We start from the raw sequence: 17,051 nt of genomic DNA, 5'->3' as shown, positions 1-17,051 counted from the left end.
TTGTCGTCTGCAAATTGACTAATTTTAATTCCTTGTCAAATATTGAGATCCCATGCAAGTCGGAGTTGTGATTAATGAGCATTATAAGTGATTGGGTGGCTAGAATAAACAGTTTGGGAGAAATCGGGCATCCCTGCCTAATACTGCGAAGCACTTCAAACCTAGGAGTTATACCAGGATTAAGGGACACAGAACTATATATGTCAGCCTATAAAACATCTTAATTATTTTACAAAAATTGCTCCCAAAACCTAAAAAATCTAAGATTTCAAATAAAATGGTATGTTCAACAGTATCAAATGTCTTATAAAAATCAAGAAATAAAATTAAAGCATCAGTGTAAATGAAGTCTCGATAATCAAGCATGTCTAGTAGCAGTCTGGTATGATTATGTATATTTCTACCCTTCATGAAAGCGGATTGACACTCGTCAATAATATGTGACAATCCCTCATTCAGACGATTAGCATAGACAAGTGCCAGCAATTTATAATCGTTACATAACAAGGTAATCGGTCTCCAATTATCCAATAAAAGATTATCTTTGTTAGGTTTGGGAATTAGAGTGATGAGACCATGTCTCATAGTGGGATAAAGATTACTTTTTGAGATACAATCTAAATAGGCATTATAGAGCGTTTCCCTGATATCACTCCAAAAGAAAGACAAAAACTCCAGGGTTAGCCCATCTATTCCAGGTGACTTCCCGTTAGACATCTGTTGAACTGCCAAGTCTAACTCCTCAATTCTTAGGCATGGCCATAGAGGGATTCGTAATGGTAATATTATATACTGTCTATGGTAATATCGCCAGCCGAGTGCTCGAGGAACCGCACATGCGCACTTTCTCACTTCCTAGTCCAAACTACGAAACTGGAGTGTCCAGTCATTGTGCAGTTACAGTAAGATTAACTAAATTAACAACAGTCGCAGTAATGGCTGTAAACTCGGAACCAAGTAGTGTTTCGTTGCCCGTTTCTGGAATAGTGATAGCAGTAGTATCAAGTTTCATTAATGGGTCGACATTTGTGCTTCAAAAAAAGGGAATATTACGCTCCCGCGACAGAGGTAACGTTAACACTGAAACAACAGCAAGTAGCCTAGGCCGACGTTATTACAATCATACAGGGCTTCTCTTACAGTAATACAGCCATGGGTTAAAGCAAGACACATGCTCAGAGCCTCACATGCTGCCCTGGAGGAAATGGGTACATGTTTGAAACAAAGAAATATATAAATGTAAAACTGCACCGGAGAACGTTAAGCCATGAGAATATCTACACGGGTAGACTTGGGGAAACCATATAAATAACACCATAAGTACACAGACTAAACTTGTCACTGTATTTTCCCTAGGAGGGTCGTACCTCACAGATGTGGTGTGGTGGGCTGGCACACTGTCCAGTAAGTATAGCGCCATCAGTTTTACGCAGTCGCTTTGGCACATTTACTGAAACAAATGTACAATTTTCAAAACTCTAAAAGGACAATCCTCACACCACGTGGTACATTCAGCACATCACTCTATGTAACTTGCAAAAGGTGATTACTCAATCAAAATAATCAACTCATGTTTCAAATAAATCCATCAATGACTAAATCATTGTCATCAAAACAAAAGGTTCCTTTATCATTGTTTAGACCAAGACAGTCAAAATGTAACGACATCTTGTCTAATGACAGCATACTCTGAAAGGGTGATAGTTACCCATCATGTTATATTGTCCAGTTGCTAATATTGTATATTTAGGTAGCTGAAAAGTATTGATGGCACACGCTATACTTTCTCATTGTGTGTCACACACCTGTCAACCGCAAATACATAAAGAAAGCTTTTACAGAAAAAAGATATACAACAGCAAAATTATCAGGAAATACTGTACAAAATGTGCAAGAAAAAAGAAAATATGCTGCAAATGTATCAACCTCAAGGGTCATCCAATCTCCTGTCTGTCTGGCCACAACATTTTATCGACACCACACCTGATATCCTCCCTTGCAATGTAATGAGGGAAAAATCTTTAGGCACGATGCAGCCCCCCCCCCTACAACAATCTGCTGTGATATTTTCACCTGTCACCTGTTTGTCTGTTTGGTTGCTCTAAATTGTAAGGGAGTTGTATTGTTCCACATCTAGCCTACATCTATCCATCTGACAACTTTTACAACAACACCACATAACTATTATCTACCTATTATCTATCTAGCTATCTAATATACTGTATGTGTGACAGGTTATTGTGATTATTGGTTGCTCTATTTTGCATGGAAGTATTTACACAATGAACATGTTTATAGTTGCATTTGAGAGTAATATGATTCAATAGCAAGGCTTACTTGGTGCATTTTGTGCCAAAGCAATGATAAATGACTATGGTTATGTGAATAGCTGACCTAATGTTCATATAAATAGTCATATAGTTTGACAATGTTTAATAGTCTTTCGACGATTGTGCGAAAGCGATTGAGAAAAACTGAAAAACCAGAAATCACATTCAGAGTTTTGGGCAATGTCCATAACTTACATTTCAAACAATATTTGAATGTATGAGGCTAAATGTTTTGACACGCCTATTTATGAATCTCATTAGTGATTGTTGGTCAAATTGGGAATTTCCTGGCGTACAATGTGGCCCCCGCTGTAATAGTTACACCGCTAGGAGCCCTTGGAGTGTTATTTGGGTAAGTCCAAGAGAGAATTCATGGCTTTTTTTTTTTTTTTTCATGGCTTGACATCCATCATATAGTGTATACATACAGCAACATACTGTAGCTATACTATATATATATATATATATATATATACACACACACACACACACAGATTAACATAAGTAAATAACAGACTTTGGTTTTGAATTGAAATTTCATACTCTCTGTACCAAAGAGATGTGTCCTTATATATGAGTCTTAGCAGACATTTACTGATCAGGCAGGTGTGTTACCTCAAGTAACACAGATGTGGTTAATTATTGATCTGTTGTTAAATATGAAAATGTTTCTTTTCAATCTGTATGAATCATTTAGGTACCATGACATTAAACCAGAATGAACTGCTTTAATCTCATTGTGTCACTGTAATGTATATCTACCAAGCACAACAGTGCAGACAGAGTCATGATTACACTGTATAATCCTCTCAGGACTCTGAATTGCCTTGCGTATTTTGCAACAAGATGGTGTTTTTGTGTGACGCAGGGCTGTGCTGGCTTCTTGGATCTTGAAGGAACATTTAAATATCCTGGGAAAGCTTGGCTGTGTATTATGTTGCTGTGGCTCTGTTGTGCTTATCATTCATGCCCCTAAAGCGGAGACTGTTACATCGAGACTGGAGTTAGAGGAGAGGCTATTGGACCCAGGTGACAAAGTCAATATTGTTTGTTTTTTGCCTTTAATTTACCTCAAAAATTAATATAGATGAGTGTACACAGTAGAATTGCAAGCAGGCCATTAAAAAGTGGCAATAATTAGTCCAGTTCCTATCAACTTTTTTGTTTTACTGATCCAAAGTAAGCACTTATTCTGAATTAATAACTTTTTGGAACTATACAATGTAATGGCATTGTGTATGAAGATATATAAAAACATCCTTTCTCATCCTGCAGTGTTTGTAGTGTATGCCCTCTTGGTGGTCCTGCTGCTGGTTATACTCATTGTGTGGATAGCTCCAGCTCACGGCACATCAAACATCATGGTATATGTTGCCATATGTTCCCTCTTGGGAAGCTTCACTGTCCCAAGCAGCAAAGGACTTGGCCTGGTTGCACCAAACGTCTTTGGAGAAGGGCCGTCGAGCAGCAGAGCTCTGGCTCTCTTCCTGGGCTTGTTGGGGACTCTGGCTGTCAGCATCCTGATCCAGTTCTTCTTCATCAACAAGGCCTTGGAGTGTTTCAGCTCCAACATGTTTGAAGCCATATACTATGTAACATTCACATCCACCGTGATTCTTGCTTCTGCTCTTCTCTTCAAGGAGTGGACTGCACTGACTTTAACAGACAGCCTCGTCATGCTTTGTGGTCTGACGACAGTGTGCATCGGGGTCGTTTTACTCCGCATTTCCCAAGAGGCTTTGATTACTTGGAAAAAGAAGACAGACTGATTGAGATGCCTTCACATTTACATGACTTTTGTGCTATACTGCATTTCTTAAAACAGTGATTTCCAACCAGTACTTGTACCCCAGCGAGTAGGTTACTTCTACAGTTGATAGGGGGTACCTGAAAAAATGTAGGGTAGCTCAACTAACTTGAAAAAATAAAATTTAAATTATGATTTGTTTAAAATATATATATTATATCCACATATTAACATTAAAGCTATCCAAGCCTTCCATGATCACGTAATAGCCTAGTAGGCTAGAAGTAGTATGATTGCTGACCCAACCAACCTATTAACAGTTTAATTGCATGAAAAAAATGAACAATATCCACTTCTACATAATAAATAGTGTTATACATTTAGAACATACATTGGTAACCGATGAAGGGGTACATCTGACAGGGCTGTAGGGGGACCTCAGTCCAAAAAGGTTGGGTCTTATGACACAGAGTCTAGGCTTGATTTGTCCAGTTTAAATGACCAAACAGTGTATTTATTACTAGTAGTAGTTATTAACTAGTTTAACATTTTACTAGAATATTCTTGCAGTTTCTTAAGGAACCATTCTTAGTTACTGTGTAACCCACAACTATCTCCAAAAGTGAAACTTTTTTTCTTAAATCATTCCATCTTTAACTTCATTAATACTTACGAATGCAACTGGAATCATCATGAGACTGTCTCTTCGCCTATCATAGCTTTTTTTTTTATTATTATTTTTGGGCACGTCTGCCTTTATTGGATAGGAAAGCTGAGATATGAAAGGGGAGAAGACATACAGGAAACCATCTCAGGTCGGACTCGAACCCTGGACCTTCTGCGTCGAGGAACAAACCTCTACATATGTGCGCCTGCTCTACCAACTGGGCTAACTGGCCACGACCTATCATAGCTTTTAAATAGAGGAACAGTTAATGTGCCAACCTTTGTTTCATTTTTACTAATTAGCAAATAGTTACAAAGAGGCTTACAAAACATTGGTAACTGGTAAAATAGAAATTGCAAATAAGTCTGTTTACTTTCATCCAGAGTGTTGCCTTCAAAGCTTTAATAGATGGTCTCCTTTTCTCCCAATACCAGACTGTATCAGTGTAGAATCACCTACACTTAGACTGATTCAGTGTAATTTCAGAATCAGTCTCTTTAAACCAGGAGTTGTGTAGAAGGCGAGTGTTTACAATGACTGAAAGAGCATTTTGTCAAAAGGATGGATTTGTAAAGCTGATATACCAAATATAAATCAATGGTACTACATGTGATTTGGATTATGGATTATTTATGTACATAAAACAAATATTTTCCTTCATTTCTACTATTTGTCAGACGTGGTTTGATAGGGATGCCTAGTCACTTGACCAACCAACCCACACTTGAAAGTGATGTGCTGGCGTTGGCAAGCATTTGTCATACTAAAGGGTCCAAGAGAAATACACTATTCTTAAAAAGCCCTATGAGTCATTTCACTGATAAGGTTTGGTTATCTTCCTTATTTTAAAGTATAAAATTAGTTACATATCACTTGTACAATATTTAAAAAAAAACATTGTGTTTGCTTTGCCTTTCCTAATACAGATTTACAATAAATTATTCCTTCAATTCCTTTAGTAAAACGTGGGACTGATATAGCCTACTGTCATTAAACAATACGTTTATGTTGGTCATTTTGGTTGCTGTAGTCTATTGTAATGTACATGATTTTGAATCAGGAGGGTTTTCAAATCATCCTACAAGTTAGTTTGTGCTTTTATAATGTAACTATAGTGTAAAATGAGTGCAATATAATATCACGGCAATTATTATTATTATTATTAAGAGTTTACTTTGCCCACTGGGAGGGTCATCACACTAATGCATTTTATAAAACATAGGTGTGCCTAACCGATCTATATCCTTGTATTATTTATTTATATAATTATTGAAGAAAATACTGCCAGGTCTTTAAACATGTTTTCTTATCTTTTTCCTTTTCCTTTTTATTTTCATATGTTATGTGACAAATCCTTATGTGGTAAATGTGCTATAACTTTAACATCCCTCGTTCTTGTCAAATAGTTATGAAATGTTTGTGAGATATAGAAGGGACAGAAAAAAGGGCAATGAGAGGAGATACTTTGAGTTCATGTATTATCTAGGTACACTTCCTGAACTGTAATATTCCCATTGTCCAATAAATAAAAAAAAGAGTTGATTTTGTATTCAGCTCCAGTTTATTGTATGTGTGGTACCTGCCTTCAGCCTGCGGAGGGCACACAGTCCAGCGGTCACAGCTCCTGTGATAAGCAGAAGAAGAAGCTCGCAGTGCGGCAGTCGTCAGGCGGAGTTGGTCGCTGCTGGCTGAATATGGAGAGAGCACGCAGTAGCTATGTGATGGTTAGCCACAGAGCCAGGAAGTAGGCTAGCTATTAGCTAACCTCTAGCTACCTACCACCACTTTGTTTTTGTTGGGGAAACAACCAGCCACATTTGGACAGGTATTAAACTCTCATTATGACTTCTCAAACCTAGCAAGCAACCGATACCCAGATTCTTGATTAACGCTAAGCGACTTTTGCTAGCCAGTCAGTTAGCCGTCGCGCTAATAAAAGCTAACCTGGCTAACTAGGGATGTACTGCCATTTAAATACTCGTAGAATGTAAATGTAACGCTGTGGTATCACCACAGTGCTGCTGTCACTGAGAATAGTGTACATTTCTTACATGTAACGTTAATAGCCAGATAGTTGACAAACTGGGTGTAAAAGGCGACTTCATGCCGTAACCCTGAACCTAGCGTGCCCAGGTTGAGGTTAACCTCGGTGGCAGTCACTTCCTGAATTCCTGTCTTGTAAGTAAAATGTTGTCGTAGCTTCTGATAGAGTACCGTTAACAAGGCGTTTTATGTCCAACACCCAGACAACCCGCTGGGCTGGTCATTCAACAGTCATTCTGTGTGTTTGTTTGTATGGGATCAGTCGGCAGAGAAACTAGATGGTCCTTAATTAATGTATCGTTACTGTTAATCTGATGGATTTCCCCCACAATCGCAGTTTTTTCTTTGTAATATCGCCTGTGGAAACGGTAGGTCATTGCTGTAAGAAAATAATGCTGAAAACCTCCCTTTTTGACTTTTCGATGGCAGCTGATAAATGCTTTGTCTTCCATGTGCTCTGTTCTCAGGTGTCTGGGCTGGCCAGAACTGTACTTTTGGTCAGCACCTGCACTGTTTGGCCGTAAATGTGACAGACCACATTGCCAACATATCCAGCCTCGCTATGGGTCAGGACAGGGGAAAGTATGATTTTTACATCGGTCTGGGATTGGCCATCAGCTCCAGCATCTTCATTGGAGGCAGCTTTATTCTCAAGAAGAAAGGACTTCTGAGGCTGGCAAGGAAGGGATCGATGCGTGCAGGTACTGACCTTTTTCTGATCTATCTAATGCACATTACAAATAACCTACACCAAGGAACAAATTGTCCAACTTTGTCAGCTGAGTTATGGCACTCCCTGCTCTTGTTGAGCAACGCTGAAAGCCTGTTCAGTAGCCAAACCAATGGGGACAGGCCATTAACATACCTGATTACACCTGCCCTACATTTCAGGCTTGCTTAGTTTTACTCACATCTGCAGGGTGTGTTTGCAATTCTATGGATGTGTGTGTATGAGTCATCAGCACTCTTAACAGCTAGTAAACATTTACTTCACCATGTCACTTCAACTCCAGCTCAAATCCAGTGCAGCTGCCTGACTTGTAGTATGATGGTTATGTCATTTAGGTTTAGCTTACATGCAAATGTTATTCAAATGAGTGGAATCACATGTTCTAAAATTGAAATTGTTTGTTCTTCAGGCCAGGGCGGTCATGCATATCTAAAAGAATGGCTATGGTGGGCTGGTTTACTCTCAAGTAAGTAATGATACTCAGTAGTTAAAATTGTGATCAGACATGCCCAGTTAGCATGGATCTGGTGATTTGCACAATGTTGAGATTAAAACTGGGGTAAAGTTGGTTGAAAGCATATGTCTTAGACTAAGTAACTGTTGTGTCCTCAAGACCTTTTTAAATGACTGTGACTAAATATTTAAGTACGTGTGTAGGTCCTCACCATTCATTGAAATGCTGTTAAACCATTATATATCCAGCCTAAATGTCTAAAAACCAACTTACAAAGCTTACATGGCAGGGTATCTTTGTACTTGATATTGTTGCAACACATTAAATCTTCAGACAGTATTTCAATGTTTACCTCTGCCTGCCTTTCATTACAACAGAATTATCCTTTCCATACTTGGTAGTTAACTGACTGTCATAATCCCTTACAGTGGGAGCTGGTGAAGCAGCCAACTTTGCAGCATATGCCTTTGCTCCTGCGACGCTGGTCACCCCGCTGGGAGCCCTCAGTGTGCTCGTCAGGTACAGATGACTCACTGCATGACTTAGACACTTAAAGGTGCTCTAAGCGATGGCATGTGTTTTTTTTATTTTTTAGGCTACATTTATAAAAAAAAAAAAAAAACACGGCCTCTGTAGACAGCACAGGCTCCACAAACACCAACAAAAACAAACCGCACCACCAAACATAAAGAATGTATAACTGACTAGAAGGGGTGGGGGTTGGGGGGGTTAGTGCGCAGAAGGGAGGGGGTGGGAGGGGCGGGCTAGCCTCATTTTGTTTGAAAATACTTCAGTCAACAAGAAGTGATGTCACCCAACATCGCTTAGAGCACCTTTTTAAAACCTCATCTAAATTGGCTCCTCTTCATATCTGTACGTTGTGGACTGTAATCACTGCGAGCTGCTGACTCCCCTGTAAATGTTATTGCAGTGCAGTGCTGTCGTCATACTTCCTGACCGAGCGGTTAAACCTGCACGGGAAGCTCGGTTGCCTGCTCAGCATCCTTGGCTCCACCACCATGGTGATCCACGCTCCGCAAGAGGAAGAGATCAGCAGCCTGGAGCACATGGCCAAGAAGCTGGTTGACCCAGGTACACAACAAACCTGACATCAGAGAGCTTGTCCTCAAGTATTTCTTTCACTAAGGTTTCCTTCCTAGTCATGCTTCACAACAAAAATATTAAAACTGAAGCACATAAACTGAAATACAGCTATTCCATATCAGAATGCTTCCTATTTTGCTTAATTTAAGACCAAACACTACAACCATGTTCATATTTACTCATTTATGTAAAGTCCAGCTAAACACCCTTACTCCCCTTTTTTTTTTTTTTTTTTTCTAGGGTTTTTTGTCTTTGCCACTCTTGTCATCATCGTGGCCCTCATCTTCATATTTGTCGTGGGTCCCCGTCACGGTCAGACCAACATCCTTGTCTACATCACCATCTGCTCAGTAATTGGGGCACTATCAGTGTCCTGTGTCAAAGGACTGGGGATCGCCATCAAGGAAGCAATCGCTGGGAAAAGCATAGCGAGGAACCCACTGGCATGGATCTTGCTTTTGGGTCTGGTGGCCTGTGTGAGCACACAGATCAACTACTTGAACAAGGCTCTGGACATATTCAACACCTCCCTGGTGACTCCCATCTACTACGTGTTCTTCACCACATCAGTGCTCACCTGCTCTGCCATCCTCTTCAAGGAGTGGGGGCACATGGGCGCAGACGACGTCATCGGCACCCTCAGTGGCTTCCTCACCATCATCGTGGGCATCTTCCTGCTCCACGCCTTCAAAGACATTAGTGTTAGCTTGGCCTCTCTCGCCGTGTCCATGAGGAAAGACGAACGGGCTCATCCCACGGCCAATGGCATGGCGTCCCACTATGACCTGCTACATAACGAGTCCACCGAGAACATGGACGACAGAGAAATGGGCTTGCCTTCTGACAGCGTCTCTAGAAGGAACGGGGCAATGACTTCCTCATTGGATCATTAAGGTGTTTGTTTGTTTCCAGCTGCCTACTGACTCACCAACCATAGCGTTGTTGTTAAATAGACAACAATAAGACAATCAGCTGTATGGGGAAAGCAACTTGGACAGACCAGTGGATTGTATTTAATGTTTTAATTCTCAGAATATGACCTGGTCATATTCAACAACTGTTAGAACTTAATTTCATTCCTCTGTAGCGCTGACATTTTCTTTTCTTTTTTAAGAAATGTTTTGTTATATGTACATGCATATTCATGCACTGACTTACTTTCTATAAATCAATCTGATAATAGTTTTAATATATTCTGAGGTCCTGCTGACAATGACATTAAAAAAAGGCAGTCGCTATAATTTGGAGTTTTTCGTGATACTTGAAAGTGACAACAATTTTAGTTGGAAGTCGTTTTGAACTTTTTTTTTTGGTAGTGTTTACATGAAAAGCTCTTGAGATGAAGACAGATTTGTTACATATTTATTGAATTAAAATGTTTAAAACATTTGAAACACAAGGCACAGTGAATAAATGCTTAACATGACTATGAGCTTTGTTACCTTTTTAATTTCCTTTAAAATATTTAGCATGCATGTTCTACAATATAGAATATTCACCTCCCCCCCAACTTAAAATAGGTTACTGTCCACCCTTAACATTCCACCACTGCAAAGCCTTAAATACGTATCTGATAAAACTAATTTCACTTTCCTGATCTAAAGCTGTCTGCAAGTATAAAACAAATAGTTCATCCAAAAAGGGAAAATGTCAATTAATTTCTGATAAGGCACAAGTGAATACAAAAAAAATTAATTCTGACAAAAAAAAACAAACGTGGCCCATCTTCCGTACATTTAATGGTCCTTCGCTACTAAAGACCCAAAGTAAATGAGGAATATTTGCGGATAGTCTAGTAATGCTGACAGTGTTTGGAACTTCACGTTGGTCCACCTCAGCTGCTAGCAAGTGACTGATGGATCGGGGGTTGGAAGCATCGGACATGTTCGACCGGCATGTTCTCGCCGTCTCCAGACTTCAGGTACTTATTCAGGATGGCAAAAATCTCATTGTTGAGGATCTGGAATTTCCGGATTCTGTCGACCATCTTCTTCAGTGGCTGAAGAGAAGCAGAAATACAGAGGTATTTTGTAATCTTTCCACTTAATACAATTATTTAGTCGTGTTTTGGTTAAAGGTCCCATGACATGGTGCTCTTTGGATGCTTTTATATAGACCTTAGTGGTCCCCTAATACTGTATTTTTTTATTTATCCTTTATTTAACCAGGAGAAGCCCATTGAGATTAAAAATCTCTTTTGCAAGGGAGACCTGGCCAAGATAGGCAGCTGAATTACATCACATCATTACATATGTACAAAGACACACAAAAAACATGAAAATAAATTAATAGAAACAGTTTGAAAGCCAATTATGCACTTACAATGAAATCTCAATTAAAAACATTGACATGTGAGGGAGTTCAACTCAAAACACCTCATTCTTAACTTAAAAACACTCAAATCAATTTACTAAGTTTTAAGTTCTGCAGCAAATTCCATGTAAAGGGAGCAGAATAAACAAAGGCCTTTTTACCCAGCTCAGTACTGACATGTGGGACAGAAAGCAAGACAACAGCCTGAGAACAGAGAATAATGACCAGCACCTTTTTTCATAAGAAGTGAACATAAATAGGATGGAAGCACACCAAGAATAGCCTTATATATAAATGTGTACCAATGACAAAGCCTCCGTGTGGCCAGAGCAGACCACCCTACACAAGAGTACAGCTCACAGTGGTGGGTGCGAGCTTTACAATTAGTAATAAATCTCAGCGATGCATGATAGGCTGCGTCAATCATATGAAGGCATTGAACAGATGAATGCATATATAATATATCACCATAGTCCAGCACAGATAAAAAAGTGGATGCCACTAACCGTTTTTTAACATTAAAAGAAAAGCACAGCTTATTTCGAAAGTAAAAACCCAATTTTAGCCTCAACTTTCTCACTAGACAGTGAACATGAGGCTTAAATGATAGGCAATCATCAATTACAATACCAAGATACTTATAAGTTGTAACAGTCTGTATTTCACGTCCGTCAAGAGTAATCACTGAGGGAACATTCGGTGGTCTATTCCGAGGGCCTGTGAAGAGCATACATTTGGTTTTTTCTGCATTGAGCACAAGTTTCAGCTGTAGCAACGTGTTTTGGACCACAGTGAAGGCATTCTGTAAATGTGCAATGGCTTGTTTAAGAGAGGGTGCATAGCAGTAAATAACTGTCATCTGCATAAAAATGAAAGTTTGCATCAGACACATGCCGATTAAGGTATCTGAAGTTTCTTTCCCGAAATTCAGCCTTGGTGCAGAACTACAGCCACTAGAGCCAGTCCTACAATGAGCTTTCCTTAGGATGTGCCATTTCTGTGTCTGTAGCTATTGAGGAGGAGAGAGGGGGGGGACAAGGTGGAGGGTGGTGGTGTGGCCTTGACCAACTGCCCCTTTTCTTGTTTGAAAGCCATGATGTCTCTCTCCCATGGGTGGGCCAAATTCTCTGGGCGGGCAAAGCAGAGAAATGGGAGGTAACCTTGCTTGTTATGACCTCATAACAAGCAGATTCCAAAACGGCTCATCTGAGCTTTCATTTTCTCAAAGGCAGAGCAGGATACCCAGGGCTCGGTTTACCCCTATCACCATTTCTAGCCACTGGGGGACCATAGGCAGGCTGGGGGAACTCATATTAATGTTAAAAAACCTCATAAAGTGAAATTTTCATGCCATGGGACCTTTAATCAACAGTACATTTTGTCAACTCAAATGTAAAGTGATGCACCGAGCCGCTACACGCAGCAGGGACGCACAACACTGCTGCTGCAGCTTACTAAAGACTCCTTTTACAAATAAAGTGCTTGTGTATCTGTATGATAGAATATGTTAAATTGAAAGGTTCAAAATAATGTGATACAACTGATGTGACATGACAAAGCACTGCACTAATTGTTTCAATTAGCCACCCCCAGTTTTATGCCAAAATAAAAAACAAAGCCTGTCATATTAGTTGCACAGTTTGGTCCAAGGGACATTTTGTGACACGTTCCTTTCAATTTCAGACTTTGTGTTGAGAAATAAATGATTTCTGTGGCATAAAAAAACTAATGTGAAGTCAAAAGGCATGACTAGACGAGTTTTTTCCTCAGTGCAGTTAAGATGTACAAAAGGATTCTTTAAATCATTTAAGATTAAAATGTTTGCCAGTTTCTCCAAGACTTCAATAAAGATTCAATAAAATGCAACCACGTGCACAGTAATGGATGTTGGTCAGTTGAAATGAATGCATCCTTTCATGACTTTGACGAATTGTTTCCATTAATCAATCTTCCAATTAATGCTGCAACTAACAATTATTTAGTCTGTTGATTATTTTCTTGATTAATCGATTAGCCGTTTGGTCTAAAAAGTCACAAAATGGTGAAAAATGTCGATCAGTGTTGATGTAACGGGACAAACCCCCAGTTTTATGACATTCAAAAACAAATCCTGAAAAAGTCAAAGAATTCGGACTATTTTAGTACAGCTGTGTCATGAGCTGCCACTGCACGTTGCTCATCGTCATCTCTCCAACTCACCACGCTCTTGATGACCTCATCCTTGCCGTCGTGTTTCTGCACCTTGAGAAGGTGGTAGCTGAAGTCCAGGATGTCAAAGCGTCGGTGCTGTCCCAGGAGGGAGATGATCATGCAGCCGGCCCAGTGGAGGCCGTCTCCGAAGCACTGCCTGAAAAGCAGGAACGGGGTGCATGAGTATAAAGATGTGGCACTTTAAAAAAAGAAAGTGGTTGAGAGGATGTGGTCCAGATGTGTGCTGCACTCACTCCACTGTGAACTCGTGGGCTCCCACAGGGATGCAGTACACAAACTGCATGGCACTCCAGAGACGGTGGAACTCCACACACTCGTCCACGTGCATCACGCCATTGCTGGCGCGTTTACGCCAGGTGTCGACACGCTGCATGGTGTGACGGATGACCTTGGCAGAACATAGACAACACAGCCTCTCTTTGGGCAAGGTAAAGGTGCCTCGCGAGCAATGGCAATTTGCTGAAAGAGAAGTGAGGCGGGAGACACGTTAGTCTATATCGACTAGGGCTGGGCGTATCGATCTAAATATCGATAGTATCGATACCAAGATGAGTATTGGTATCGGATCGATACTGTCGTGATGAGATCGATACTTTTGTTGTCTCTCTCTCTCTCTCTCTCTCTCTCCCTCTTCCTCTCTCTCTCTCCCTGCTCTGCCGGAGGCGGAGACTATATACTGTCTATGGGCGGAGAGCAGAGAGTCAGAACAGTGAGAGAAGCCCGTGATGTTGGCGGAAAGAAAGAGAAGCACCATGTGGAGTTTATTGACTCCAGCTGATACGGACACTGCCACATGTGTGCAAAAAAAGTAATTCACCACTGTGGTAACACCAGCAACACATTAAAGCAGTTCACCCGAGAGAGACTCCGAGCTGCAAAAAAAGTTGAGGAGGGGGGAGAACCCCAAACCAGACCCCCCAACACAGAGACAGGTCTCTGGCAGAGGCTTTTCAGCCAAGAAATCAGCAGTATCCAGGTAATCTCCAGCATATGTTGTTCACAGTGATCAGAGAGGCAGTTAGCAGACTGATAGAACTACTATCATAAATTCAGCCAGTTAAAAAAAATCTTAATTGTTTCACTGGAACTCAAAAATATACACTTAGGCCTATATAAAGATATATACCTCAAACCTGAAATATGAATATTGCTGAATATAATAACCCTTTGTGTTAACTGGAAAAATTTGTATTCCTATGTAAGCTACATGCAGATTACAGTTACAGACTTATTATGAATATTAGTAAATATTAGTAAATAAAAACATTAAGATTTGCCTAAAATCTTTGTCCTGTGTTTTATCATAATCATAATCAACTAACTAAAGGCAAAATCACAAAATGATTCAATGATCGTGACGTTACAAGTAAAAAGTATCGGTATCGATATCGGCGATACTAGCCCTGTATTTACTTGGTATCGGATCGATACCAAAATTCCCAGTATCGCCCAGCCCTAATATCGACGATGGATAGTCCCGGTGCCGCCAGAAGTTCTGCCGGATGTCCCTCCCTTTCCGTTTCTTTGCGTTAACTTTAAACTCCGTCGGATCGAGCAACATTAACCGAACCTCTGCGCAACGTTACACGCTGAAAATGGCAAGTTTTAGGAAAATTTGAAAACGTGCGACCACGCAGGTCTGCTGGGTTCATTCGAGGAACGATTGTAAAGATTTACAAAGAATACAGTATGTTCACGGCATTTCCTGTCTAACTGGGACGTTTGAGCACTGATTGGTGGGGATTTGCTATGGAAGAAGTACACACGGCAGCGATACACTGGTTAGAGCAAATTACATTTAACCATTTATCCAGCTAATCTCAATAACTTAATTTAATATTGTATGTGGAGTTTTCTTTTGCAGGGTGCTTATGTTCCACCAAAACAAGTTCCTTCCTGAGACTATTTTAAAGAGCCACGCTCGCTGCGTCCGGAGCTTAGCGCCGCCCAAGACGACTGTGATTGGTTTAAAGAAATGCAAACAACCCCTGACCGTCTTTTCTCCTATCCCGGAGTTTATGCTCCTGTTGCCAGACCTTCCTCCGCAGCGCTCTGGAGATAGGTCTGGCACTGCAGGACTACAAACAAATGATCATCATTTGGTCAACATCTTTAACTTGTTGCATGATATAACAATGCTGATTCTATAGTGAACACAATAATGACAGCTTCCTGTCCCGGCGTACCTGTGGGGTTCCCAGGCGCTCTATCAGTGGGACCAGGTGCAGGGCTGTGTATTTAGCCTCCAAGCGCTTCATCTTGGCATCCAGGCGTTCCCCCTCTGCACACAGTGAGGAAAAGAAAAGCGTGAAAAGATGAGTCAGGTGATGTTCTATATTCTTATTATTGTCAACAAATCAAAGTATTTGCTGTGATGCTCCACTGATTCCCCTCATCTTAATCCACAGGACCACTCGGTAAAAGTTTAACAATTTACTTTTACACAAGAAGAATTAGTACAAAGTGATATCTATTTCTAGAATCATGAAGAGAGCGAGAGTGACGGTAAAAAAAAAACCTGTGTGGCTCCACTCTCCGCTAAACTGACCCAAAATGCCACCGGTAAAATAATAAAAAATAAAAACTGCAATATACCTCTTCAATAACTGCAGTCCCGCTCCTACAGGCTGTGGATCTGTTCTGAACTCTAACTAAATCAAAGCCTCTCTCATCTGTTTTAATTGGCATCATACATTTGTATCATAAATTGTTAACACTGTTTTTCATCCTGAAGATGTTTCTGCGTGGACCTACCTTGAACCAGCTGAACCTTTTCTAAGCAGCCTCTTTCTCATCCATCTACTCTCACGTCATCCAAGTGAATGGAGCGACGGTTACAACATCTAGCCTATATATTCTTGTGTGTTTCATTAAACATTTGGAACATTGTGAACTGAGCGCTGCTTCGTGTCACTTTGTTCTCCGAGATAACTGCTTTCAGAACCCACTGACAGACGATAGGATACAAACCACCAAACAATCGGGATTGGAACGTATCGACAGTATCCTAATCCTGATATCGCCTTCTTCCTCTGTACCACAGAGCTCCATTGTGGTCCAAAAACACACAGTGAGCTGTTGCACTGGGGTGACATGTTCCTCCATTACCATGAGCCACACACACTGTTTATTCTGAGTCCTTCACACCATATTTGTATTAGTCCTACAGTGCCCAGCTATTTTAGGGAATTATTTAGACTTAATTAAAACCAATGCAACCATATATTTGTGAATATTATTTTTTTTTTTTAAGATTCACATCTTAGCTAGATAAGACAATAAGAAAACCCTATCTGCCAGTATGCTTCATCAGAAGCTTCAAAAAGACAATCGGACAGTCACCCTCATTTGGGAGCTGTGGTGAGGAGAAAGTTGCCAGGGTTCTCTCGCTCTCTTTTTTAAATATTTTTTTTATCTATTACACATCTGTCACTCTGGCGGTGTATAAACCA

At 40.3% G+C, this 17,051-nt stretch overlaps 3 protein-coding genes across 4 annotated transcripts in view; 2 read left to right on the top strand and 1 right to left on the bottom strand.

Moving 5' to 3' along the window:
• The first annotated feature begins 871 nt into the window (after window positions 1-871).
• nipa1 (NIPA magnesium transporter 1) lies at window positions 872-6,293 on the top strand. Its single transcript, XM_039810410.1, has 5 exons — window positions 872-1,068; window positions 1,357-1,404; window positions 2,592-2,682; window positions 3,199-3,359; window positions 3,606-6,293. The coding sequence occupies exons 1-5, from the start codon at window positions 936-938 to the stop codon at window positions 4,097-4,099; spliced, it is 927 nt and encodes a 308-aa protein (XP_039666344.1). The 5' UTR covers window positions 872-935; the 3' UTR covers window positions 4,100-6,293.
• An 89-nt stretch (window positions 6,294-6,382) lies between these two features.
• nipa2 (NIPA magnesium transporter 2) lies at window positions 6,383-10,316 on the top strand. 2 transcript variants are annotated; one of them, XM_039810408.1, is made up of 6 exons: window positions 6,383-6,569; window positions 7,255-7,488; window positions 7,927-7,983; window positions 8,400-8,490; window positions 8,903-9,063; window positions 9,316-10,316. In XM_039810408.1, the coding sequence occupies exons 2-6, from the start codon at window positions 7,350-7,352 to the stop codon at window positions 9,966-9,968; spliced, it is 1,101 nt and encodes a 366-aa protein (XP_039666342.1). In that variant the 5' UTR covers window positions 6,383-6,569; window positions 7,255-7,349; the 3' UTR covers window positions 9,969-10,316. The 2 variants fall into 2 exon arrangements, with proteins under 2 accessions (XP_039666342.1, XP_039666343.1); XM_039810409.1 differs by lacking the exon at window positions 6,383-6,569 and adding an exon at window positions 7,015-7,155.
• Window positions 10,317-10,423: 107 nt separating this feature from the next.
• The window catches only part of cyfip1 (cytoplasmic FMR1 interacting protein 1), a 53,905-nt gene continuing 47,277 nt past the window's right edge, over window positions 10,424-17,051 (bottom strand). The window contains 5 exon segments of the mRNA XM_039810407.1: window positions 10,424-11,074; window positions 13,588-13,735; window positions 13,833-14,026; window positions 14,029-14,058; window positions 15,786-15,880. Coding sequence (XP_039666341.1) covers window positions 10,910-11,074; window positions 13,588-13,735; window positions 13,833-14,026; window positions 14,029-14,058; window positions 15,786-15,880 — 632 coding nt within the window. The 3' untranslated portion in view covers window positions 10,424-10,909.

The sequence above is a fragment of the Perca fluviatilis genome, chromosome 9 (assembly GCF_010015445.1).
Source record: "Perca fluviatilis chromosome 9, GENO_Pfluv_1.0, whole genome shotgun sequence".
Classification (NCBI taxonomy): domain Eukaryota; kingdom Metazoa; phylum Chordata; class Actinopteri; order Perciformes; family Percidae; genus Perca; species Perca fluviatilis.
Note: the sequence above shows the minus strand (reverse complement) of the source record. Positions and strands in the feature narration are given on the sequence as shown.